Source organism: Terrapene carolina, unplaced genomic scaffold, assembly GCF_002925995.2.
Source record: "Terrapene carolina triunguis isolate 2854851 unplaced genomic scaffold, T_m_triunguis-2.0 Scaffold130, whole genome shotgun sequence".
In the NCBI taxonomy this organism is placed as follows: domain Eukaryota; kingdom Metazoa; phylum Chordata; order Testudines; family Emydidae; genus Terrapene; species Terrapene triunguis.
In genome coordinates this window covers 20,191,779-20,217,390 of record NW_020664481.1, presented here as the reverse complement: position 1 = coordinate 20,217,390, position 25,612 = coordinate 20,191,779, and the positions used below count along the sequence as shown (strand labels likewise).

The 25,612-nt window shown below is 43.9% G+C and overlaps 1 protein-coding gene across 9 annotated transcripts in view; it reads right to left on the bottom strand.

Annotated features, from left to right (window-relative positions):
• Positions 1-239: 239 nt before the first annotated feature.
• LOC112107529 (diacylglycerol O-acyltransferase 1-like) overlaps positions 240-25,612 on the bottom strand; it is a 38,290-nt gene continuing 12,917 nt past the window's right edge. For 5 of the 9 annotated variants that reach the window (XM_024201282.1, XM_024201273.2, XM_024201278.2 and 2 more), the window contains 13 exons: positions 24,030-24,082; positions 23,416-23,521; positions 20,883-21,008; positions 19,002-19,088; positions 16,563-16,666; positions 15,447-15,485; positions 13,880-13,921; positions 13,738-13,782; positions 9,852-9,964; positions 5,223-5,288; positions 3,364-3,451; positions 1,838-1,900; positions 240-827 (listed from right to left, as the gene is read on the bottom strand). In XM_024201282.1, coding sequence (XP_024057050.1) covers positions 660-827; positions 1,838-1,900; positions 3,364-3,451; positions 5,223-5,288; positions 9,852-9,964; positions 13,738-13,782; positions 13,880-13,921; positions 15,447-15,485; positions 16,563-16,666; positions 19,002-19,088; positions 20,883-21,008; positions 23,416-23,521; positions 24,030-24,082 — 1,100 coding nt within the window. In that variant the 3' untranslated portion in view covers positions 240-659. The remainder of the gene's footprint in view (positions 828-1,837; positions 1,901-3,363; positions 3,452-5,222; positions 5,289-9,851; positions 9,965-13,737; positions 13,783-13,879; positions 13,922-15,446; positions 15,486-16,562; positions 16,667-19,001; positions 19,089-20,882; positions 21,009-23,415; positions 23,522-24,029; positions 24,083-25,612) is intronic. The other 4 variants (XM_029911796.1, XM_029911797.1, XM_029911798.1 and 1 more) reach the window with 4 other exon arrangements.

Sequence of the window (25,612 nt, the reverse complement as noted above, 5' to 3'; positions counted from 1 at the left end):
ATAAAAGAAAGAGAATGATTTTAATAAACCTTCAACGTCTCCTGCTGCAAACAGAAATGTCTTGGCTTCACCTTCGTATTTATCTAGCTGCGGGAGCCCATTCTCCGGTGACAACCTTCTGTTCAATTGACATTATCTCCTCATTAATTCAACTCTCCCATTTAAATCATTGGATGAAAAAAATGAGGAAACAGTATTAGGTTTTACCTGATTCTTAAATGCATTTCCCAGGCAAGATGTTATCATAAACAGCAGGACTTTAATATGAATAAAGAGCATCTACTACAATGTATATTTATCTCCAGGGCTGTTACCAGACTTTTCAGGGACCTTGTGCAGGTTTCTTTAAAGTCAGTCCTGCAGGAGCCAAAGATCAACTTTCTATTGAAGAGACAAAGGGATCAGAGGTGGCCAAAGTAAACAAATACATGTGGCCCACCCAGCTCTGCGCTCACTCTCTTCAATATGCGGGGGAGACCAGCATGCAATTCTCTATCTCCTAGTGGCCAGATGGAGCATTGCAGGCCTGGGCCACCCCTTCCATATTAAAGAAAAGGGTGGCTTCAATCTGTGGTTCTAATTTGAGCCAAGTCTGGGTGCCTCTGTCGTACATAAAGACAGACAGACAGAGAGCACAAGGGAACTAGGACTGGGGTCGATTAGAAAAAAAACAGTCTCCAGCTTGAATCCTTCCGATGGTGCTGGATGTAATAGTCATGAAAATACAAGAGCATCATGAGGGGAGGACCCAAGACCAGACTGATCCACATGAAGATGTTGCCAAAATTACCACCAAAAAGCCTTTTCATTAGACAAGCCAGTGGGACCTGTAGGGAGAAGCAAACACCAAGTCACTAACAATATTCTTCCCAGTAGTTCCTACCATTTTCTAAATGGTGCAAGTGCCCTTAACTAGAGAACAGGTTCAAAATGAATTTGCTTTTATATAACAATGACTCATTTTATTTCTAACACGTTCCTTTGCCAAAGTATCCTGGGCCTGTGCACAGAATAAAAAAACAATTTAAAAAATCATTAAAGAGACCACCTGCTAATACTTAACAACTAAACAGTCACAAGGAGAAGGAAAGGTCCTATACAGAGAGCCAACAGATGTCAAACTAAAAGTCACTGTTGGAACAGAAGGGCTTGAAGATGATTTTTAAAGGCAAGGAGAGATTAAATAAGAAGATTTCAGGGGGGGGGGACAAATTCTGCACCACACAAACCATCATAGCAAAAGAGCGATTGTTACACTGAGGAAATTAACCCTCAAAATTCAACAGGTTTTAAAACCAGGTGGAGCTAAAGTGTAGAACAGGTGGCCTGAGCGACTTTTACTGAGCTGGTTACAAGACCACAATAACGTTTTTTCTTGTTGGCTTAAAAAGATTTTATAAACTGTTCAGGGTTAAATTACTGCAGAATTTGGCACATTTCTTCCCAGATTGCCAATGGCTCTAAACATTATACCAAAGAAACCAAAGAACAAGGAAAAATTTCTCTGTGACGGGTTTATAAGCCAAGACGTCTGATGTTTGGCATTTTTTGCCATAAAAATAAAACTGGGGTACAGGTTTTTTTTAGCATCTTTACTGCATGTCAGAAAGCGACAGCTCAAAAACATTTTGTAATGTAGCTCCCCAGCGTGAACTATGCCTGCCCAATGCTCACCAGAAACCCTGGGCTTGGCAAAGCTTTTACTCGTGGTTTAAACTAAAAAGCTTCATGCCTTAATTATAAAGATCCTCGCTAGTTAGCAGCAACAGTACAAAGAGCTTGGTAACCACTCCCCGTTAGATTTACATTCACTGGCAGAGTTTCCATCTTAGCATACCTGGGCTGCCATAGCAAAAAACATCCAAAACCGGAACATCTTCAGTGGGATGGCAATTAAATACTGAAAAAGACAAAAGCGAGGCTCTGAGGTGCACTGCCCTGAATGAGACTACGAGACTCTGCTCTTTACTATAACAAGCAGTGGATATGTGAGTGTGAAGGGCCCGATCCTGACATGACTTCAATAGGACTTTTTCCTGAGGAAGGAATGATGTTGATAAATTCCCTTCATATTCAAAGGAGAGAAGAAGGGGAAAGCAAGCCTTCTGAGATGCATAGCTCGTAAAGAACTACCAGCCTAGTACACTGACCATAGGGACCAGGGTGGGGCACATGACAGCCAGCATTGCTGGCATCAGCCTGAGCTCACGTGCTCTGTCTAGTTCTAAAGCACAGTCATTCGGGCAGCTAACTGCCAAGAACCAAGAGTATACACAGGGAAGTCTCCGTAGCCCTCTGGCCCCGTCCCTGCATGCAGCAGCAGCAGTATGGCTTGCACAGATGCTGGGCTGTCTCTGGCCAGGGGCCTGTCAGCCTTGTGCCTAGTTCCCCCATGACAATCTCTGACAGTCATAAAGCAGGTGTTTCTGGTGTCTAGGGCAGCAGTAACTGCACCTATGCTGCACCCTGGTCATGGAGGCAAAAGAGGCTGTGACAGGTGGGTTATGTAACAGGTCATGTAGCCACCCACCGTCTGCAGGAATAGGGTTGTTCTACTATCCCCAAGGCTGCATGAGTCCACAGCAGCAGATACCCGAGCAGGCTCTTCAGAACTGGGCTCACAGTGACAGTGCAGGATAGAGAGTGACTCAGAACCTTTGTTATGAAATATTAAAACAATGGAATTCCCCAGGGCCCCAGTGCTAGCGTTCAGCTCTGAAATGAGGGATAGCCCTGGAGAAAACTGGGAACGAGGAAAGCAGCACAGACCTTCAAAGAAACCTGTGCACCCTTAGCACTGTGTGGATCATCAGTTACTAGTGACGCATTTGTCAGTGGGAAAGAGTCCCATATTCACGGAGTTAATTTTTCCAGAAAATTTTCTAGGCTGGGAAGTTGGCATGTCTACACCTGCTAACCTGCCTCAGTAGCACTTTCCCCCGGACATGCCCTCTTTTTAACTGACCACACCCCATTTTATAGCCACACCCCTTACGAGGCCCTGGGTCACTGTCTGACTAAGTGGAATGAGACTCCTTGTGCACATCTGATGGATTCCAGACCGGTGAAGCTTAGCCTGCTTTGGCACTTCAACCCATTTTCTGCCTAACTTACACTGCCATTGACATCGCCAGTACATTTATTCCCATATGCTAAATGCTTCTCAGCTAGCGTACCCAGGACACACAGCCCAGATTGGGGTCTGTAGAAGAGACTCTTATTGAAGAGACCAGTCGAATCTTCGTAGATTTCTCAGTTTGCGTGAGTGATCTGTTAAAAGTCAATGACAGGCATTTGTGGTCTCAGGACAGTGCCCCCTTTCTAGTGCTTAGAACTGGTCAGATCAGCGCTGTTGTGACCTACCTCATAGAAACATGCAGAGAGTAGGAATACTGTCATTCGGGCCTGCCACTTGTCATAGCCGTGATGCAGCAAGGGCCTGTATACATGTCTATGGACACAAGCCAAAAGGAAAAGAGTTACTTATGTTGTTTCCTGGTGCAGTCAGCCATTAATATCTGTATTAGTCCGACAGAGCTAGATATGTATCTTATACCAGAGTAACTCCAATGAAGTCAGTGGAGATACTCCAGATTTACACCAGTAAATAAGTGCAGAGTTTGGCCCACAGGAAAACTATTCTGTCTTACAAAAGTACTGTTCATTAGTTTTCTGCCCTTTAGCCCTACGCAGTGACAGAAGAAGCTAGGGAGAAGGGTAACTGCACTGAACTGGCTGTTGCTGGTATGTTGCTAGGAAGGTAAGTTGCAACCTCCATAGGTTCTCCTGCGTTCTGTGAGCTTCCACATGGATCTTAGTAGCTTACTGGTTCCTCCATATGTTTTAATGAACATGCATCAAAAATATAATTACACGAAGAGGCCAAGATGTTCAAAAATGGGCTATTCACGTTGCTTCCACGTTCATATTTAAGGTATTGAAAAGGAGTGGCCTGGTTTGACTTTCAAAAGTGCGGAGCACCAGTAATTGCCATTGAAGTCAGCTGAATCAAAATCAGGCCACTTATTTCGCTGCCTAAATATGACCTTAGAACCCCCTTTTTGAAAATCCTGACAATAGCTTTTACCTAGAAGAGTGGTCCTGCTTCTTGCACAGTACATTGGTGGTGGGCAGCGTTAAGGAGGTCAGGGTGTATGATTCTCTGCACGGTCGGGGTTAGAAAGCTCACAAGCTCTTCAGACTGGTTACCCTGCTACCGTGACTTAGGCAGCACAGGACTATCATGACAAGGAACTCTGTCAGGTCATGCCCAGGTAACTTGGGAATGGAGTAGCACTGGCTTCGTTGGGAGCAGGAGTCACTTTAGCAAAGGCCCCAAATATTACGGGTTCCCAGTGGACTAACAGGTCACTATTTATCCTTCCAAAGTTAAAGAGGCTTTTAGGCTGGAACACACAATCACCTGTTCAGCCTTTTCAACCTGTACCAGAAGGCATTATAAGAGCTACCAGTTTCAATGGACATTGAATAGACACAGACTCTATTTGTTTGAGATGCAGAACCAGATAAGAGCCAGTGTACAGCTGGGATAGTTGGGCTGCATGCTGGGGAATCTCAGTGCTAAGGAATCCTTTCTCCCAACCTGCTACTGCAGCCACCAACATACCCCATGTGCATAGGGAAAGTGACTGAGAATGGCAGACCCACCATACTGCACGTTCCCTGGCCCATCCCTGACCATCTACACATTGGGGTGAAGCCTCATGGAGCAGAGGTCTGTGATGCAAAAGGGTTCCACATTCCCTGATGAGGAGGAGGTTCCCAAATTGCATCCCCCACAACTGGAACTGCACAGATCAGAACCCCCTGCAATTGCAGAGGGGTCAGGGGTCTATGGGGTTGCTGTATTATTCCTGAAGATCCCATTCTCAGCAGCACACGCTAGATTCTTAGTTATTTTAAAGCGTTGAACTTAACAAAACTATTACATTTCCTCCACCACCCTGCTATTCCTCCACAACCACCTGAAATGTAAAGCTCACCCATTAATTATGCCTAAATGTCAAGGCTTAATTGCAATGCCTCAGAGTTAAATTTCAAGCCACCAAAACTACTGGTGTGATACAGCAGGCAAATAGACCCATTCATGGTGATTTAATCCTTCACAAAGAAAATCAGTTATTATTGATTCCCAGCAGCAATATTTCATCTCCTAAATGAAACTGAATCTTAACTGAAAAATGCAGAACTCATTTTTGTACCTGTCTAGCCACTTGTGGGCAGGGATATTCCATCTGGACCAGAACTGTAAGACGGAGTCTGCATTCCTACAAGAACAGAACAAGCAGAAGGGACGTCTTTGTATAGCACAGAAGGAAGGGCATACACCCATTCTACCAGACACACATTTTTCAGCACCAATTTTGGTTCACCAAAAATCAAAATGCAGCTCAGTCAGTCAATCTGCTGATTACAACTGCATTTTCCATGGCACTACTGAAATAACCTCGGGATAAGGGCTTTGGTATTCTCTGTAACGCAACCCCTGGAGTCAGAAATAAACGCAGTGCTTGCTATTTACAGTAGAAGGGTTTAAAAAAAATCAAGTGCACCCTGGAGTACTGTACAGTTCAATCCACTTACTCACACGTGTAACTACTCTGCAGTTGATTTGCATGCATATATCCCTCCAGTGGTAAGCCCATCATTTTTACCAGATCTAGAACGTGGGAGCCAATTATTTCACACTTAACGATGACACATGATTAAGGCTATGATTTAATCACAGGTATTTTTAGTAAAAGTCATGGACAGGTCACAGGCAAGAAACAAAAAATTACAGCCCTTGACCTGTTTGTGACTTATACCATAAATACCCATGATTGAATGTTGGGGGGGGGGGGGCGAGAGAGAGGGTGCTGCTCCGGCCGCCGCTGGAGGGAGAGCCCCGGGGGCCTAGCCACTGCTCCAGCGGCCGCTGGGGAGGGGAGCCCCAGGGCCAGCTGCTGCTCCCGGGACTGCAGCTCAGGCAGTCACCGGGGCCAGCCGCACCGGCCGCTGCTCAGGCAGTCCCCAGGGCCAGTTGCCCGGGGCCACCAGAGCACCAGCCAGTGCAGCTGGCCCCAGGGCCAGGGCCACTCCAGCAGCAGCTGGCTGAGGGGCCGCCCGAGCGGCTGGCTGCAGAGCCGCTCCAGCAGTGGCCAGTGTAGCTGGCCCCGGGGCCAGGTGCTTGGGCGGCCCTGGGGTCAACCACACCGGCCGCTGCAGAAGTCACAGAGGTCGCAAAATGTCACGGAATCTGTGACTTCCGCGACCTCCGTGACACACACGGAGCCCTACACATGATGTATTCTGATAAGCTATGAAACCACTAAGTGCTGTATGTGACAGCACAGGCACTGGCCTTTTAGGCAGTCTGGCTTGCTGGGGATATCTCCATGTAAGCCAGGGAGCTGTGCAGCCTTAAAATCCCTAGTCAGAAGGGAGTGAGATGTGAGAGGGAGGTGACGCTGGGAGCTGGAAGCCTGAAGTGGATATCCTTGGTGGATCATGGAGGGGAAATACAGGTGCAGTTGCCTTGAACTGTGACAATGAGTTTAATATTTTAGGTCTCTCATTGTCAATGAATCAGTTATCAGACCTAACTGTAGAAAGGAAAGGCTAAGGTATTGGGTATGGAAACATACAGGGAAGAGAGAGCCCTGAAAGCCAGTAGTTTTTTATTTCAGCTAAATTCAATATCTAAAAGAGCTGCAGAGGTTAGCAGGCCTCCTCCAGATATTTTAAAGGATGACTGAGAATGGCAAACCAATTTAAAAAAAAAAAATGAAAGAAAATAGCCCCCTTTTCCTGCAGATCTCACACCTTGTATCTTCTAGACCTGATCAGCATGAATCCTTCATACTTTTGTGCAGATGCTGCAGAGCATATCACTTCAAACTTTTCAGTGTTACCTAATTTAACTGGCAGCCATTCCTACTTTCCCTTTTACAGCTTTGGCAATCTGAGATAGGTGGATAGTCAATGAAAATGATGAAGAGGTATCCACCACCTACTGCACTTCCTGCCTCTCACCCACTCTTCTAGAGTGTAACATTCTGGTTTTCCTGACAATGTTTATACCAGCAACAGAAGATTATGCATACAAATGGAACGTACCCTGATGACACTCTATTGACTATCATCTCGTGGTTCTCTTGAATGCTGTATTTATAGCTAGCTTACATTTAATTTATACTGTAGTTACAAAGAATTTACACATGGAGCTTACAACGAGATGACAGTCTCTGAGTCTCATACTTGGTGTGTGTCATATGAATATGGGAGAATCTCAGGTTTTTGTAAAAAAATAAGTTTCTAGCCCTGATGTCTGTACAGCAAAAATGGAAAACGTGGACTCTAAAGACTCAATTACCAGAAGGCAAATAAAAAGAGCCAAAAGTTTTGATTTTTTTTAAATCTAATTTTTGAGCCAATCTAATGTTTTTAAAGGCCTGATTCATGATTTTTGAACACTTGGGGTTGGCAATGCGGTAGCTTAATATTTACACTTACAAAGTATTTGTCCCTGGGGGTAGTGACTTGCCATTGGGTTAATGGAGTTTGTTTCTGTGATTAGGTAACAAATAGGTACCAGTGGAAGCCATTTAGGGAGGGCAGTCTCTGTCCTTGGAGAGCAGGAAATGTAATCACTGATCACCCTTACTGACACGAGGGGACGGGAGAAGGATGCAAGGCTCCTAAAGTGCATCTCTAGGCCTCGGAGTAGGGCAGAGCAGGAATGACATGGTCAAATATTTGACATGGGGCATCCTGACTGACAAGCAGACAACCCACCAATGAGCCCTAGGCACCTGGCCTCCGGGGTCTCAGCACCACTCGGATTTGGCCTGGTCACCGCCCTGTCAGGATGGGTGGAGAAGGAGAGGAGACGACCAGGCCAAATTTGAGTGAGTGGCATTGTGACCCCATGGTCGGGGGTTCCCTTTGCCCTGCCCCATGAATTTGGGCCCATGGCTCATGCTTAGTTTGCCAATGCCTTAAACCTGCATAACTGGGTCCTGTAGACAGCACCAGGTCAAGCCTTGCCAACTGCTCCTTCTCCTGCCTCCAGCTGAAATTGTGGAGCCCTGGATCCAATGTCTGACCCAGAGGCAGACCCAGTCTGCTAAGGGTCCTGCAACAAGCCTATGTACTGTACTGAAATCCACCCACTGAAATCACTGCCCTAATTTTCCCACATACTGCAGGGACTAGACCAGTAGATCTATGGAATGGCTTTGGAGCCCTTTGTATACATGCATCTTTCTGATTGATGGTAAAAGAATTCACCTCCTTAATGCCCAACAAAGACCAAAGTATCATGATTCTTTACATCCCTTTCATAACGTGTATCTCGTAAATCCACTCAGACACTGCGGGTGGATTATGCCATTTCTTGGGAGGCTGAAATCATTCATGCTTCATGTCTCCTGATCCATCCACAGTATGCAGAACATCCCTTCCACCCCTGCAAGCCATGACTCATTGCTTAACTCTATACATGCATGCACCTGTTCTCAGCAGCAGCAGAGTTAGGCTGTAACTAACATCTCTGTGTGCCAACAACTTTAAAGTATTTTCTGTACCAATGCTTAGGAAATGAGTATCAACAGAATAATTACTCTATATTCTATGACACATGTACTATATATAAATAATAATACACAGGAAAGTGTGTCATTTTACCAGGTTGAAAGCCAAAAGCACAGAGAATTCAACTACAGAACCTGCAAAGTAGGCATGTCTGGGTACAATTGTCTGATTGGAAAATAAATAACTATTTGATTTTTTTAAAAGAACCCAAAGTTGTTTTTTTTAAATGAAAAATATCCCTTTCCAATCTGAAGTACACCTCTACCCCGATATAACGCGACCCGATATAACACAAATTCGGATATAACGCGGTAAAGCAGCACTCCGGGGGCGGGGGGGGGGGAGCTGCGCGCTCTGGCGGATCAAAGCAAGTTCGATATAACGCGGTTTCACCTATAATGCGGTAAGATTTTTTGGCTCCTGAGGACAGCATTATATTGGGGTAGAGGTGTACTGCAGGCTTTTGAGCTACTTATGCAAACTAGATCTTGCCAGGAATAGCCAGCCCCTGGAATCCCTATCAGGTGCTAGTGATACTGACATTACCAGCTTTTCTGGAAATAGAGGTGAGGTCAGATCAGTGAAAAATCAGACAATGGTTTAAAGTGTCGACTTTGTTTTAGAACTCTCCTGTATCTTGTTTTCACAAGCCCACCTCCTGTGCAAATGGCAGTGGAAACAAGAAACAGATGCCAAAACACTTGTTACTTTCAGCGGCTGGCTTCCGTTTCCTGCTTCCACAGGGAATTAGCCGAAGTAAGGTAAAGCCTAGATTTGTGGACCTTACCTGAATCTTATTTTAACAGATCCAATGTCTATTTCTGCAGAGATAGTGGTAAAAGTTAAAGTATATTTGTAAACTTTATGAGGCAGATTCTTGGGATGTCACTTACATGCGTGCAAAGTGTGGTGTAAATCACTGTCTGTCTGATTAGGTGACGTTTTAACATCCTCTTTCCATTCTGTAAAGGACTGCACAAGGTGCAAAGCAACAGAGCATCTACATCTGTACTTTAAATTCCTTACCTTGCTTTTCCCAGCCCCATTGTTACCTAACAATGCTAATTGACTAACAGTTACAGAACTCCAGTCAGTCATGCTAGATACTTGTACAGGTAGACACCTTTGCCAACCAATCAGATTCCTCTTTTTTTGGAATGGTAATTTTACAGTCTCCCCATTGACATTAAGCATGACACATAGCGGTCTGATTCTATTAAGCAATCTGTTTTGACAAGAGGTAAAAGAAACCTTACCACCAGTCTAGATAAAATTGCCGGTCTCCAAATCGAAGCAGTTCTGCAAGGCAGTTGAGGCAGGAGTGAAAGTACCAATAAAAAAAGATCAGCCAGATGAAATGATTTGGCACCTGTGTGGGGAACATAATAAAAACAATCTTTCCCTCCCGTACACTGACACTCCTCCAGCACTGCTTGAATATAATCAGATATAAACTGGCCCTTGCCACAGCAACTGCTCTCATAAAGAGATCTACCTTCTCCTGGATTTAAGGTATCCAGTTGCAAGTGATGCAATGGAGACAGGCTTTTAAATATGATTAATATAAAGAAACACATGAAAATGATTCAAATATAAATAAAGCTTGTAGACTAATGCAGGGCAGGGTTTCTATAGGAAACTGAGAAACTATATGGGCCTATGGTGTGTAATGAGGTAATTTTGGAATTGAACCTAGCGAATATTGAGAGAGTGAGTAACTGGCTGGAGTCAGGCAGAGGACAGACAAACTTTTCCAGGCAGTTGTGCCAATGCACCTCATAGATCTGGACTGAGTCGTGCCCTGAGGAGATGGCTCAATGTGTGTGTAGGGGGGGGGGCGGGGGGGGGGGTAGATTTTTTTATATTCAGTGTGGATAAAAATGTAATATGAACTAGAATGAATCAAATACATTCCTCTTGTACCCCCCAGGTTTCCAACAGGGAAATACTCATCCATTAACCATGGTTCCACCTTCAATGCTTTGTTTTCTCTGTTTTCTTGTAAGAGATAATATCATTTTAGGCCTTGTTGACACGCAAAAGACATACCGCTTTAACTGCACCATGTAGCAGTACTACCCCCCATGGGTGGATGCAGTTAGACTGGAATAAAGGTGCTTTTATCAGTATCGCTTAGGCTTGGTCTACACTTAAATAAAACTATTCCCAGCATAGCTACGTCAGTGAAAAAGCCACAACCCCTAGCAATTTAGCTATGCCGACAAAATCCCCAGTGTAGATGCTGCTGTGCTGACAGAAGAGTGCTTCTGCTGACATAGCTAACATCGTCTGGGGAGATGGTGTTTCTACACCAGCATAAAAATTCCTTCTGTCAGTGTACACTGCATTCACACTAAGGGGCTATGCCAGTATAAATTTTACTATAGACAGGAAGGGAAATAAGCTATACCAGTACAAAGCACCTTTCTACAGCTATACCTGAATCTATACTAAGGATTCAACCAGAATAACAATTTCAGTTTAAAAAAAAGCACACCCCTAACCAAAAATAATTATATTGGTAGAAAATCTGTGTGTAGACCAGGCCTTATGGTTGCATAGCACTTTTCATCCTGAGGGATCCCAAAGTGCTTTACAAGTTAGAGAATGGTATAGACAGACATTTCCACCGAACGACTGCTAGCTCTCAGGTAGCACGGCAGATGAGGGGGACCCAGCATTCTGCGTAACAGCGGTGGAAGAGGATATTTTGGCCAAGGACACAGGACAAATCGCTAGACTTTCTAAAAGTGACCTGAGATCTTTAATCTCTATTCAGGAGAGACAGGATCTTGGCTTCTGAGGTTTCATCTGAAAGATCTGCACATGGGAAATTGCATAAAACTCAATTTATCCATGGTACACTGGAAGAGTAAAGGGTGGCACTGGCCCTTCTGGGCTTCAATCCTCAAGATTTCAGGGAATCTAGCTAAGTCGAACTTGATGCTTAGGTCACTAAGCCATCCTCTCTGACACACATCTAGCCTGGAGTTGATTTTGTCTGGCTCTTTGCATGTTTTCCAGCCCCCCTGTTTGTCTCCCAGGAATTCACAGAGGAGCTTTGCAATTTTCTGTTCCTAGAAAACTGCAGTAAACAAAACAGGGCGAAATCCTGGCTTCACTGAAATCAGTGAGAGTTTTGCCACTGACTTCAGCTGGGCTTGGATTTCACTTCAAATTTCCAGACATCTGCCACAATGGGAGTGTAACAGCAGCACTTTTTAATGGGCTTTGCTTTGCTGTTTAGTACAATCCCATAACAACTTCAGTCAAACGAATGCAATTAGTAATGTAATCACTGAATATGTGTAACTCCCAGGGGAACATCAAGGGAATACCACCCCTTGTATTTTTTTTCTGAACTGAAGGGTTACATTTTCTCATTGATACACTAACAAGCATAGGACACCACATAATACCTTTTCTGTTCTCAGTTTAGTTCAAGATGAGACATGATCAAATGGAACATGATGGCAGTTTAAGATCCTGACAAAACGCAGTGCTATTCTGAAAAGTGATCATGTCAAACTGGATTTACTCAAACAGATCTGTTTCCTGATCCTGATTTTTTGCTTACTTTCATGGGTGTAAATAAGGAGTAACTGTACTGAAATCACTGGAGCTTCTTGGTGGAAAACCAAGGAAGGGGAGAGGTGAATTAAGCCCTTTGCGTGCATCATAACTGCTGACTTCAGGGACATAGCTCTGCAGAAGCAACCCAGCTAAGAGTGAACTGGACTCTGTTCCTTCCTGTGCAACATCAGTTCAACTGGCTACACAAAGTATGTCAATCTCCAGGACTGACAGGCTGGCATCTTCCACAAGTACTAAATCCATTTAAAGCAAACACAAAGATGTTGATACCAATCCATTGCCATAACAACCAAAGGGGCTTAGTGCTATGGAGGCAGAGCACGCAGCCTCTGGGGAGAGGACCTTTTCATCACTGACGAGCAACCTCTCATGGTGCTAATGGATCCAAAGGGAATGCTGCCTAGGTCTCCTTGGCCAGAAGCATGGGGACTGTTGACAAGCCTTGGAAGGGGACGCTACCCAGCTATGAACGGACGTAGCGTAAAACAGGGGAAAGTGGAGGAAGGTTTAGGGCTCCACCGGGGATGTGGAGGTCTTTCCCACATATCAGTGAGGGAGGTAAGTGTTTGTGGAAAAGAAATAACTGCTAACTTAACACAAGGGTTTTCACTCCAGCTCACTATAAGATATTTTGTCCCCTCCTCCCAGATGAGGACCTGCCAATACCGATCTATGAACATGTCACCTACAGGCTGGATTACTGTTATTCATGGTATCTGAAGCAGAATGTGAAAACCATGCACAAGCTCTAGATGGTATAGAATACAGCTGCCCACCTTCTCCATGGCTTAGGCTGCTGTGAGCATATCAGGCTAGTGCTCAAGCCCCTCCAATGGCTCCCAGTTAGCTTCTGCTGCCAATTTAAGGCCCTGGTCCTTATTTTCAAAGCAATTAATGGCTCAAGCCCTAGTTACATCGAAGATTGAATTTCGATCTTTGAACCATGACAACAGCTGTGTTCCTCTGGGACAATGCAGATCACAGAGCCCAGAACGAAGCACATGAGAAGTAGGGACAAACCATTCTCAACTGAGGGGATCTGCCTATGGAATAAACTCCTAGAGGAGACTGGGCCAATCCAGAATGTGAGGGTCTTCAAGAAATGCTGCAAAACCTTCTTCTTCAAAAAAGTAATTCCCCCATAAGAATGACACAACACTGGCACCCCCTTGTACCCAATAATCTTCAACACCGATACCCTCTTCTGCCCAGTAACCCTTACCCAGAACAATAATTAAAAAAAGAAAATACGATACTTCAAATAAAGTTTTGACTCCAAAAAGCGAGAAGTGCCAGAGATTCCATGAAGTCCACTAGGGACTTCACTATTGCTATACTGATTTTACATGGAAGGCAATCAGATGCTATGGTGATGGGCAGCAATATAAAACCCTAAGAGAGATTAAAGAGCTAGAAGGGACTACATTTAGCATGGTTACTGGACCCCTGGCATTCCCAAATCTCCTTTGTTTTCTATTCCAAAGGGAAATTTCTCATAGATGCACATCAGATTAACCCCTGAATCCAAAGCATGCAGATTGACCTCACCGCTAGTTTTAAGATGTATTCTGTAAGCAGGGTGGACTCTATTTCCTGCAGAAATAAACAAAATAGATGACTGTTATCTTTGGCACTGGTCTGAATGAGTCAGAATTTGGTTCAAGAAAATAACCAGGTGTGATTTGCTTACATTTATGGGCTTCATTGATTTATGAATATTTGGTACAATCCACTGGAACGAAAAATAAACACAGAGTTGAGGGTACAAACAGTTCTTTCTGGAAGTCATTGTAAAGTGACTCATTCCTTTATGTCTCTGCTATAATGAAAAAGCACAACTGCAGCCTGTGTAGCACACAAATCCTTCCTGAGGCTGTCACACCAACTGAATAGCTGGGAGGACATCTGACACCCTGCTAAACAGCTGCATCCCAACCTGCCGGCTGACTACTGTCGTCCTCATGGGTAGCACTCCCTTGCGGGTGTAAAGACCATGACGCTCTAGAATGCCTTCAGCATCAGTTTGGACATGGGCTGGAATCTGTATCCCCCTGCATCTCCCTGAAGCCTGGGGATACAAAGCGCTTGTACTCTCTCTAGCTGTAAGCAAACGCAATCAAATGTATGGGGGTACGTCGGCATGGTAAAGAATCCTCAGCACTTGCTATCATGGTGCAAAAGGGTGGCATCTTAGATGAACATGCCGTAATAAGAGCTCTACGTGCAGTAGTAAAGTTAGTAGTTTACGAGATGGATTATTAAACTGCACTAATCCACTTCAAATTACGCTTGATTACTGAAAAACATCCGCATCCGGTGTTAGGGGAGGAATTGGGAAGAAATTTAGAAACAGGCCAATACGGGGCATGGATATTTGTGCACTTGGTGGAGGATTTAGTCTCCTCTTTGAATCCTGACTGGTCTTCAGGTCCCGGTGGAAATTCCTTTGCCATTTAACCCCAGCCCCCCAGTTTAGATCTTTGCTATTAAATGTTTTCCAGCTTGCTGTGAGAGGAGCAGCTGAGATGGGGAGAAGCCCGAGGAAGCGGCAGAACAAGTTTAACAATCCTCTTGTGATGAGGGACGCAGTGGGTATTTTCCCTACACGCGCTCAGCCACAAGAGTCTGTGGATTCCCAGTGCTTAACTTGAGGCTGGACAGCCGTAGAGGAGCCAAGTAGCAGGTGCGGGGGGCATGCAACACAACTAACAGGAGTGGAGAACTTCTCCCTTCCCCCGCCCCACTTCCCCCCCATCCCACTCCCCGACACTTCATCATCTTTACTTTGTTATATTATATCTGCACTGGGGTCTCGTGGTAGCTCACTGAGCAGTAACTATGGCTTGGGCTATACTTAAAACTTGTCCTGGCATAGCTATGTCAGTCAGGGGTGATGGAGACACAACTATGCCAACAGAAGAGTGCTAACATCGGTAAGGGACGTGGTGTGCCTACAGCAGCAGCAAAACTCCTTCTGTCTGTGTGCACTGCATCCATGCTATGCTGGCATAGGTGCTGTAGCATAGATATAGCCTCAGTCTAAGCAGCTAAAGATAGGAATCTAAATGATTGAGCTATTTCCAAATTGTGTGAGTATTAAGGTAGGTGCAGGGGCTTATTTTGACAGTAAAGAAAATGAAGTGCTAAAGGTCAGACCTAAATAGCTTATAGCATTAAGAGGCAATATGTGGTTCACAGAGTCCTCATTATCCATGGTAGCTGAATCCCTGGGGTTTAACCTCAGACAAAAAACATACCTGCTGTATTAGCCCCAGCATGAGATGAAAGAGAAAAATCTGCAAAGAAAACAACAAAAGAAGATTTTGGAACCTTAACTCCCTTAGGCTGAGTTGACCGTATCCTGGGTCATCACTGCAAAATCTCCAGTCTATCTTGTATAAAAATACCATAACCGCCCCAGTATCTTCAAGTACAGCTGACACTAAAATATCTTGTGCTGCAGCCTTCTCGTGAAGATCTAGTGAATGGCATGCTTTCCAGCATATTATTCAATCGAATACAAGATGTCAAACATCTACATCTTCAAAATACAAGGACTCATCTCGTCATCTGCATTTTCATGGAGTCTGCAGTGCAATTTTAATCTTGTGTATTTCCTGCATTAACTGACCAAAGATCAGCTGATCTGATGGACTAGTGGCAATGCAATGAGTTATACATGGAGGGTCCATGTTTGGATGCTAAGTTTGATCCTTTGCTCTTTGTGTTGGTTGGAGACAGGAGAGTTCCAGAGGCCTCACATCAATTTCAGTGACTCCACTGGCCAACACTTTACAGGCTGCAAAAGGAACCTTTAGCATAAGACTTGCTAGGCACAGGGCTCTAAGTGGCAACATGGGGCATCAAGAGGGCTCCCCTATAGAGACAATTTCTCATTTGAGTGTTCTAAAGATGGGGATTCTAAATGGATTTGGGAAAAATGGACATTTTTGCAAAAATGTCAATAAAAAAATCTAAAATTTGTGTTAATTTGATGACATTTCACACCACACGTACAGCACAATTTGCCTCAATGAAGCTAAAAGAGGCTTCAGGTAGCACTGCTGGCTGTTGCATTTTTAGGATGCATTCGAGATGGCATTCCATCCCTGGTAGACCAAGAGCTGGAAGGATGTCCTAGGACATTCTTCTAGCCCTCCAGGGACTGAGGGGCCTAAGAAAATCTTTTTAACACAGCAGAAATGGCTTATCTGTGTTTGTAAAATATAATGGGAAAATCATGCCTGGCTCAGAAGTGTCACATTCAGCCTCCAAGGGAACATATGCAATGTGAAACCTCAAGGTCTGATACATTCACTGTGATAGCGGGAGCAGAGAAGCAGACAGTTTTAAATGCAATGCCTTGTTCTCACCATTTCAATGAATCTCCTAATGATATAGCCTTGCCGGCAATTCTTTTGTCTTGGGAAATTCAGCTGGTAGCAAAGCGTGGGGGCTAGCAGGAAGTAATACAGATCTTGGGGAAGAAGAAAAATACCAGGTTTTAAAAAAAAATCACTTTTCATGGCAAATCGACTTTAGAATTCAGAATATCTACACAATTTGGACCATATTTATTTTTATTGTGAGGTACTGTGATTTCAACCAATACAGGCTTTGTCTGAAAGCTAATGTTGCTAGATGGAACCGGGAAAGAGATGGAGGTTGCCATATTGTTGGAGACATGATATTCCAATCATAACCAGAACCATGGAGTATCTTGATGCCATCACTTTGGGTACCCAATAAACTGTAGGAATGCACAAATGAACATGTGTCATTCCAATGACAGAAAATCTAAGGCTAGATCCTGACCTACGCTACATGCATAACTCCAGTGTAAATAAAAGTCACTTAAGAAGAAGTGGGTGGATGACTTAGCTCACAATGGGTGTAGACATACTCACGGCTGGCCCATGCCATGCCAGCTGACATGGGCTCGTGGGGCTTGGGTAAGGGACTTTTAATTCGAGTGTAGACATGCAGGCTTGGGATGGAGCACAGGCTCTAGGATCCTGTGAGGTTGGAGGGTCCCAGAGCTTGGGCTGCAGCCCAAGCCCGAACCTCTACACTGCAATTAAACAGCCCCTTAGCCCAAGCCCTGCAAGCCTGAGTCTGCTGACACAGGCCGGCCACAGGTGTCTAACTGTAGTGGAGACATACCCCCTGACAGCTAAACTGGGACATGAAGCAGCAGCCTGAGATGCGGGTGGTGCTGAGTCCCTCCATCCCACAACATGCAGTGCTCAGGGAAGCATGAGGACTGCAACTGTGGCCGGCCTCTGCATGGGGCTCTGTGAAGGGAGAAGTTCCTTGCATTCCCTCCACCCTTGCACATGTGCAGGGGACAGCACAATCTCGCCCTAAGAGGGACTGAAAGGTTCATTAAAAAATTCTCATTTGATGTTGTTTGCTTTTAGCATTTATGACTATTCATTTTGGGTGAAACCCTGGCCCTTTGAAACCAGTGGGAGTTTCCTACTGACTTCAATAGGGTCAGGATATCACCCTTTATCTTTGCATCTTCTAAGTGACTATACCACACAGCCATAGTAGGGCTACGCTGGAAGAGCGAGATTGCTGCACAGTGTGCTCCATAATAGCTAAATTTCGCTACATTTGTCAACCAATTTGACTGTATTAAGCTATCACTGCTCATCACAAAATGCTTTGGGATGAGTGAGGCTGCTGTGCTCATATAACGTCTCACATTTGGAAGCTTGCATGGAGCTCAATCAGAATTCAACAGCTACAAAACACAAATCATTCAGAGACATGGCAGACACAGCAAAGAGAACTCCTTGAACCAAAGACGTTCTCTTATGAGGACATTATCTCTGGAATAGCATTAGAATAATAGAATCCTAGAAATGTAGGGCTGGAAGGGACCTTGAGAGGTCATCTGGTCCACCATCCTCTGCTGAAGTAAACCTAGAACCTCCCTGACAGGTGTTAATCTAACCTGTCCTTAAAAGCCTCCAGTGACAAGGATTCCACAACCTCCTCTGGAAGCCTATTCCAGTTCTGACAGAGCTGTGCAATGTTCATGCACACTTAAAGACAGTTAATTTTTCATAGAAGCAATGGCTAGAACGCAGGCTAAATGGCAGTGCTGTGAGATGTGCCCCATACTTTCAAACTTAAGGCCAAGATTTTATAAAATGAGTGGCTAATGTTAGGCTCCTAAGATCATACTGAGGCCCCTAAATAAAAGGCCTGATTTTCAAAAGTGCTGAACCCCCAACAGTTCCCACTGAGACAAGGTGGGGATATCTTTCAAAGGCACCAGTGCCAGTTAGGCAGCTAATAAAAAAATCACAAACATGATTTAAAAAGTAGTTCCAGGTACTACATCTGCTCCGAATGCAACTAGCCATTTTTGTGGCTTTACAAATATAGTTTCCATTTAAAACATTCTCCCCATTTCCCCAACACACAAACACTGTTGCCCTGTGAAAGACTCACAAACAACAGACTGTACAAGGGGAACTGTGAAATTGACTATACCTAAAGTGCTGCCAAATATACAAAGTAAACTAAAAAAACCCAGATATTGTTTTCTCTGTTCTCCTCCACTTACAGTTGTCTTAGGTGGACTTGTAAGAGTGGCAGGCAAAGTATTTTCAGCCAGAAGTGTGATTTTTAAGGGACAATGTTCTTTTAAGAAGAACTATTATAAATGCAATTTTTGTTCACCTGGTTATCAAGGTAAGCTGCTAGGTTTCCACTAGCTAAACTATTTCAGCTGCTGCAAATACAGTGAAGACTGCTGACGGTGAAGAGGTAACTGCTGCAATGTGTGTAAATGTTACCTTTTACTTTCAGGTTCATTGGGTACATGATCTGCTTAGACTGTCCTCTTTCGTTCCTTCTGGACTGATGGGCTGAAGGATCTGCTGCTAACAAAAGGTGTAAGATCTATCATATGGTTTCAAGTGAATCGAAGGTCACGAATGACTTTATATAACAAGCCGGGACTGAAGCCACAGAGCTCAACTTTTACATAGTTCAAGGAGGTGACACCAACACCAACTTTCTGTCCAGCTTTGACTTCATGCTAATCACTGGGTGCATAGTTTCCAACACTTTGGGTCAAGGGTCAACTTTTCTTCTCTCTCTCTTTAGGCACTTAGGTAGCCCCCATTCCCATAATATCTGAGCACCTATTATCCCCATTGTACAGATGGGGCACTGAGAGGCCATCCCCCGTGTCACACAGGAAGTCTATGGCAAAGCAGAGATTTGAACCTGGGTCTCCTAAGTGTCAGACTAGCACCCTAACCATTGGACCGTTCTTCCTCTTTTTTACAAAGAGAACCACATATTTATGAAAAAGAGATCATCTCATGAACATGTCTCCTGTGGTTCACGACTGTGTGAGCTACTTCCCCTTCCTTTTGTGATCACACGGACCACTGCCTTTCCCCTCTGTGATTATGTGCATCATCTGCTATTGGTTGGGCAAACCAGCACACAGGGTTTGGTTGCAGGATGACTGGAGGAGGCTAATAGACACCCCCCCCCCAAAAAAAGAGGAGCCTAGAAGAGGCAAGCAAGAGGCTAGAGTAGGTAAGACTCTAAGCAGGTAGGAGCTTATGGTGGGATTGTCACATGAGCTCGGCGTTGCCCTAACTCTTAGCCCACTGAAGTCAATGGTAGAGAGGAATTGAAATCGTTTTTGTCAGTCTACTCCCAGTTACAGCTGTCTTCACTGCCAAAAAGGTGTGTTTTTACACCAAGACAGCTAGCTCCAGATAAAGACCCCAACCCTGCTGATGACTCATGTGGGAGTCAATATGGGTCCACTGGATGAAATTTCTGCTTTTTCTATTGTTTTTTAAAACCTAGGAAATTATATTAAAAAAACCTATGTTAAATGATCATTACGGTTGCAAAGCCAAGCGCTCAAAAGTTAGGAAACGTCAGTATTCAGGTTGCCTGTGCAATCTTAATTCATCATCCTTGTGCGTATGCGTTAATGACATTATCACATTCTATCTTTTCCACAGGACTGCTGCCTCATTCAGTACACAGGACAGAGAGGCTGAGTTATTACTGCTGGTTCACCAGACTGGGTGAATCCTATTTGCTCCCAACCAAGAGCATCAAAGGGCTCAGAATGTCTTTCGGAGGCAGAGGAGAACTAGGGCTAGGAATGCTGCAGGGAAGAATGCTAGAAACAAGCGACGGTCAGGAGAAAGTGTAGGCTGAGGAGTAAGTATGGTTGTTACTTAAGTTAACAATAAAGGCAAACCCTAGGGAGGGGTGAATGTAGACATTAACCTACTGAGTGCACGCTGTTCTGAGAGCAGGGTGAGAGTCTGCCTGTTCATAAACACTGAGGCCCTGGTCCTGTTCCCACCGAATTCAGTGCTGCCAGATCTAGCCCTTATAGAGCACTTTATATCTTATCTCAAATATTAACGAGTGAATCCTTACAATAACCGTGTGAGATAACAGATGCCTCGATGCCACAATAAAAGCACATTGACAAATATTCTGGACAGAGAGATTTTCCGTCAATAGATGGGGAAGCTGAGACAAGGAGACTGCCAAACAAGGAATCCATGACAGAGCTGGAATGAGAATCCAAGCTCCTGGCGTTGCTCTGCTCGCTCCACTGAGCCATACATAAATAGTACGTTCTTTTTGGTGCCTACTGATAGCGATAGGAGGGTTCGGAATTTGCTGACCTTGCATTCTGGAAGTTCCTCTGACTGGTCTGGGGGTTCCCTCCCTATACCAGCGATTCACCTGATAGTAGGAGAACAGTTTCAGGGCAATGATGATATACACAAACATGGTCAGCAACCCTCCAGCTAAGAAACAAGAGAGAAAATAACCTGTTGTGGTAGTTCCAGGTTCAGTTTATCTTTTCTTCCCAAACACACAGACTTAGTACAACGACGTTGTCTTTGCTAATTAGATAAAGGATATCAGTCTATCTATGCAGCCTGCCTAATGCATCCATAAAATAGATTTGCAAACTAATTCCTTCTCATTACAACGAGGTGCCCAATGACACTTGACTGCTTGAGTGTCCTTTAAATCTATACACACCTTGGGACCAATTTTCTGCTGGCACCGACTTTGGCAGAGGGCCCTGGCAGCAGATATTCTGCCTAGAGAAGTTGTCACAAAGCCCACAAGAGCCAACGTAGCCCCAAAGGTGGGCAACCCATGGACAGGGAGAGGGCATGGCAAGTCAGCCAAGAGATGTCCTGGCTCAGTACATCCCCACTGAAGCCTCTGCCAGAGAGGCTCCAAGAGCCCCCTAGAGATTAAAACTGCTGGATAGCAGCAGTGGGCACACTGCCAGCTCTCCCCCACTGTGAAGCCCCCCTATAGCGAAAGGGGCCTTGCTCCTATAGAGAAGCACAGCGTAAACCGCACTGCCCCGGGAGGGTGGATCAATCCTTAAACCAGGCAAAGCTGTGAATCAGGAGGTTGGTAACAGAAGTGACCATTGAAAAGAAAGCATATGTCAGCATGTTACCACACAGTGATACCAGAGATACCATAGGCTCTCTCTAGATTTAGTATAGGAAATAACTGCTGTACCTGTGACTTTTTAATGGCAAACAATGTTAGTAGTTAAAATTATAAAGCATGGCAGAGAAAGCCTCTTTAAATATGGTTTAATATGGTTTCCTTCTCCCTAGTGATGTAGCCATATCATATTAGTTACATCAGATGATGGTGTTACATCATTAATCTGCACACCGCAAAACTAAGTGACACTCCAAATTTTGAGAGAGCTTCTTTATTTATTGTCACTCATCAGTTCACTTGATTGAAGTAACACTATCACCCACCGCACACATTTACCCTCAAAAATCTGAATACAGATTTTTGTTTGTTTGGTGTATTATTAAACAGAGCATGCAAGACATGAAGGTGTCATGGCATACTAACAGTGTTGGGAGTTATGGGTAGGAATTCACTTGGCTGTGACATCTGGAGTTTCCAATGATTTACTATTTGTTTCAGCAGATGGAGCTATTGCTATTGCATTACTATACATACCCAATGTGTTCAAAGCAAAAAGTACTTTTTCTGCTTGGTTATTTGTTGAAAGAATTGCCAGCTACCTCCAGGGAAATTATAAACAATATGATAGTTTAGCAAATTGGTTAACCTGCTATGTACATTCAGTGCCCAAGTTTCAGAACTCCAGGTTCACTAGTGCGCACACAGGTAGCACTTGTAATTATCACATACGTGCATATGCAAACTGGGTGACTGCACACTCAAATGACTAGCTGTGCATTTAACTGGTCCTTTGCACCACAAATTAGGCTCACTTGTATGTCCATTTGCAGGCCTCTGGGTCCCAAATGTAGGCCTTTACGTAATTCCTTCCTGTGTGTATGTAAACAGCAGCTTTCACCTTGATAATCAGCCATCTCCTTCAGCCAGATTACCTCACTGAAGTCACAATCCAGTGTTTTAAAACATCACAGGTCACTACAATGGAAGTGACCTGGTGCCAGACTGGGACACTGAAGGATACATTTGCCAGAATGAGCAGGTTTTTATAAAGATGACATATTTACGCACAGCTATATTGGGAAAAGGAATATAAACAAGTACACAAAAATTGAATATACATTTCCTAAAATATATTTTAAAAATACGTCTACTTGTGGGAACAGTGCTTTAAATTAGAATTTGGGATAGATGACCTAATAATCTACTGTACAAGCATCCATGTATTATATGAGGCTATAGACCAACAAAGGTTTCTGTTAACATCATAAACTTTGAGAGAGGAGAACTGGGACTCCCGACACCTCTTGGTACACAGACTTATCATCATCATCCCTGACAGAAGCTACACACATGTACAAAGGGGCCAGGGAACAGAACACTTGGAACAGAAGGATAGAATATCTTGAAGAATTGTCTTTTTATATTCTGCATGCCAAACAAGTCAGATGAACATGCATGTACATTACTAAAAGAACTTCGAGATGTCAAAGTCAGAATTTTAATGCCTGTTGTTCTGTGGCACTGTTCAGAGACCACATGATACTGAATTACCAAGACTGTCCTATACACTTTTAAATACTTTGTCATATTGAATTTTAAAAACAATATATTGCAGCCAGCAGCCCTTCCCTTCTCCTCCCACCTGAAGACAAACACACCTGTTGTGTGACAAACTGCACATTACATTATAGTGCTGGCCATAAGTACTTCTAGCACAAAACAAGCGTCTCTCACCTGGAGTTATGGCTTGCATTCTATAAACCATCACAGCTGGGAATGTTACCAGTAAAAAGAGATTAACTGACTGCAACACCAAACCAATGCTTTCAGAGCCACGAACCTACAAAGGATAATAATGTTACAGCATAACCAGTGATTCTTTGGCCTTATCACTAAAGTGCTTTCTAAATCAGGATGTTTTTGGCGAATTTACTGCTCATGAAAGTGCTGGACAGAAAGGAAAACTAGAAATGTTGCAAGCTTCTTCCATATACCTCTACCAAAGACCAACCATCTTAGCCTCCAAGATATATTTCAACTCCAGTCTCCGACTCAAAGACTGAGAGTTGTGCCAACTGTGTGGTAGTTTAGGGCTGATAAAAAGCTAGCCAGACTGAGGCCACATAACTCATTTTACTGGTGACCAAATCTAAATTTGACTCTTGATCTCCAAAGCTGAAATGCATGAGTGCATTAAACTGTGCTACTTTGCTACTAATGTTCTTTACAATCAATAATGGCTTATGGGTATTTCACTTCTCCCAGTAGATCCATAACAAGAAGTGTTCAGTCAGAAATATCATTACAGAGAGCAAGCACAATGCATAGCAAACAACCAGTTCACCTACCTTTCTTAAATACCTTTCTATAAAAACTGCAGGAAGTGCAAACAAAACAGAGGCTGAAAGGAAGAAAAATAATAAAACATCAGGAAATAAATCTGTATCAAAACACATCTATGGTAAGTAAGTGCACGGGTAGGACTCAACTGGTGGGCAGTGACATGTTCTACTAGAACTTTTCTGGAGATCTACAAGTTTCAGCAGAATGGAAGCTTTCATGTTTTAAAAGGATGTTTCTAGCCCTTCTGGCTGTGAATATGCTGTTCTGAATGTGATCCAACACCAAGATGACACTTCAGGCAGAATGAAAGCATAGCTCCCAGGGCTAAATGCTAAACACTGCTCCACAGAAGTGGAAGGCCCTAAACAAACTGTGGAACAACTGTGGTTCCCTGCAAGGATAGGGACAGCATGCAGTGGAATGTGGTGTGACAGAGGTCATGTAGAAGAGTGGCATAGAGAGCAGCTACTATATGGACAGTTCTAAACTGCTCACTTAGGAAGGCACATGGGCCCCAGTTGTTATTAAAGCACATGGGCTATTGAAGTGGCTATGCAGCTGCTCAGCATCAACTGGCTGGGTTGGGGAAGGGAAAATGTCTTTTCCTACAACCCCTCTTAGATCTTTTGTCCAAAACTGGACTTTGCATGAGGTGTTCCAGCAGTTAGTGCCAAGAGGGGTGTGAGCTGTTCTCATTCATCTCAATGAGATGTTAACTTTGATACCTGACAAGGACAGTTTAAACTCAATACGGTTAACTATTTTATAGCTAATGATGTTAGGAGAAACATCCACCTATTCTTGTCTTGAGGACAGAGTCTGAGCAGAATATCATCACTTCCTCACCCTTGAGTAAATATACGAACATAAGAACGGCCATACTGGGTCAGACCAAAGTCCATCTAGCCCAGTATCCTGTCTTCTGACAGTGCCCAATGCCACGTGCCCCAGAGTGAATGAACAGAACAGACAATCATCAAGTGATCCATCCCCTGTTGCCCATTCCCAGCTTCTGGCAAACAGAGGCTAGGGACACCATTCCTGCCCATCCTGGCTAATAGCCATTGATGCACCTATCCTCCATGAACTTATCTAGTTCTTTTTTGAACCCTGTTATAGTCTTGGCCTTCACAACATCCTCTGGCAAGGAGTTCCACAGGTTGAGTGTGCGTTATATGAAAAAATATAATGAAGCTGAAGGGAAAATGTAAAACAACAAGCACCATATGGTTAAATTTTTAGTGCCATATGTGGGGAATGAGATGTGCAGTTCTCATTAATAACAAGGAGCTGAGTATCTCTTTTCCTGTGCTCTACAGTGAAAACCACCACCAACACTTAAAGCCAAAATCCACTTGAATTCCATGCTGTTTTCCGCAGCATCCTGCTGGAGTGTGGGGTAATTGTATCAGATCTTTATTTTCAGAGCTGATTTAGATTTTTTAAATGATTAGCATTTTTAAAACTGCTCACTATTTCTGCGTATCTGCACTTGCTGGGAAAGAGGCAGCAAACTGCTCTGTAAATCAGGAAGGTTTAAGATATACAGCCATTCTGAAGTTAATAGGAACTGTGCATGCACAGTAGC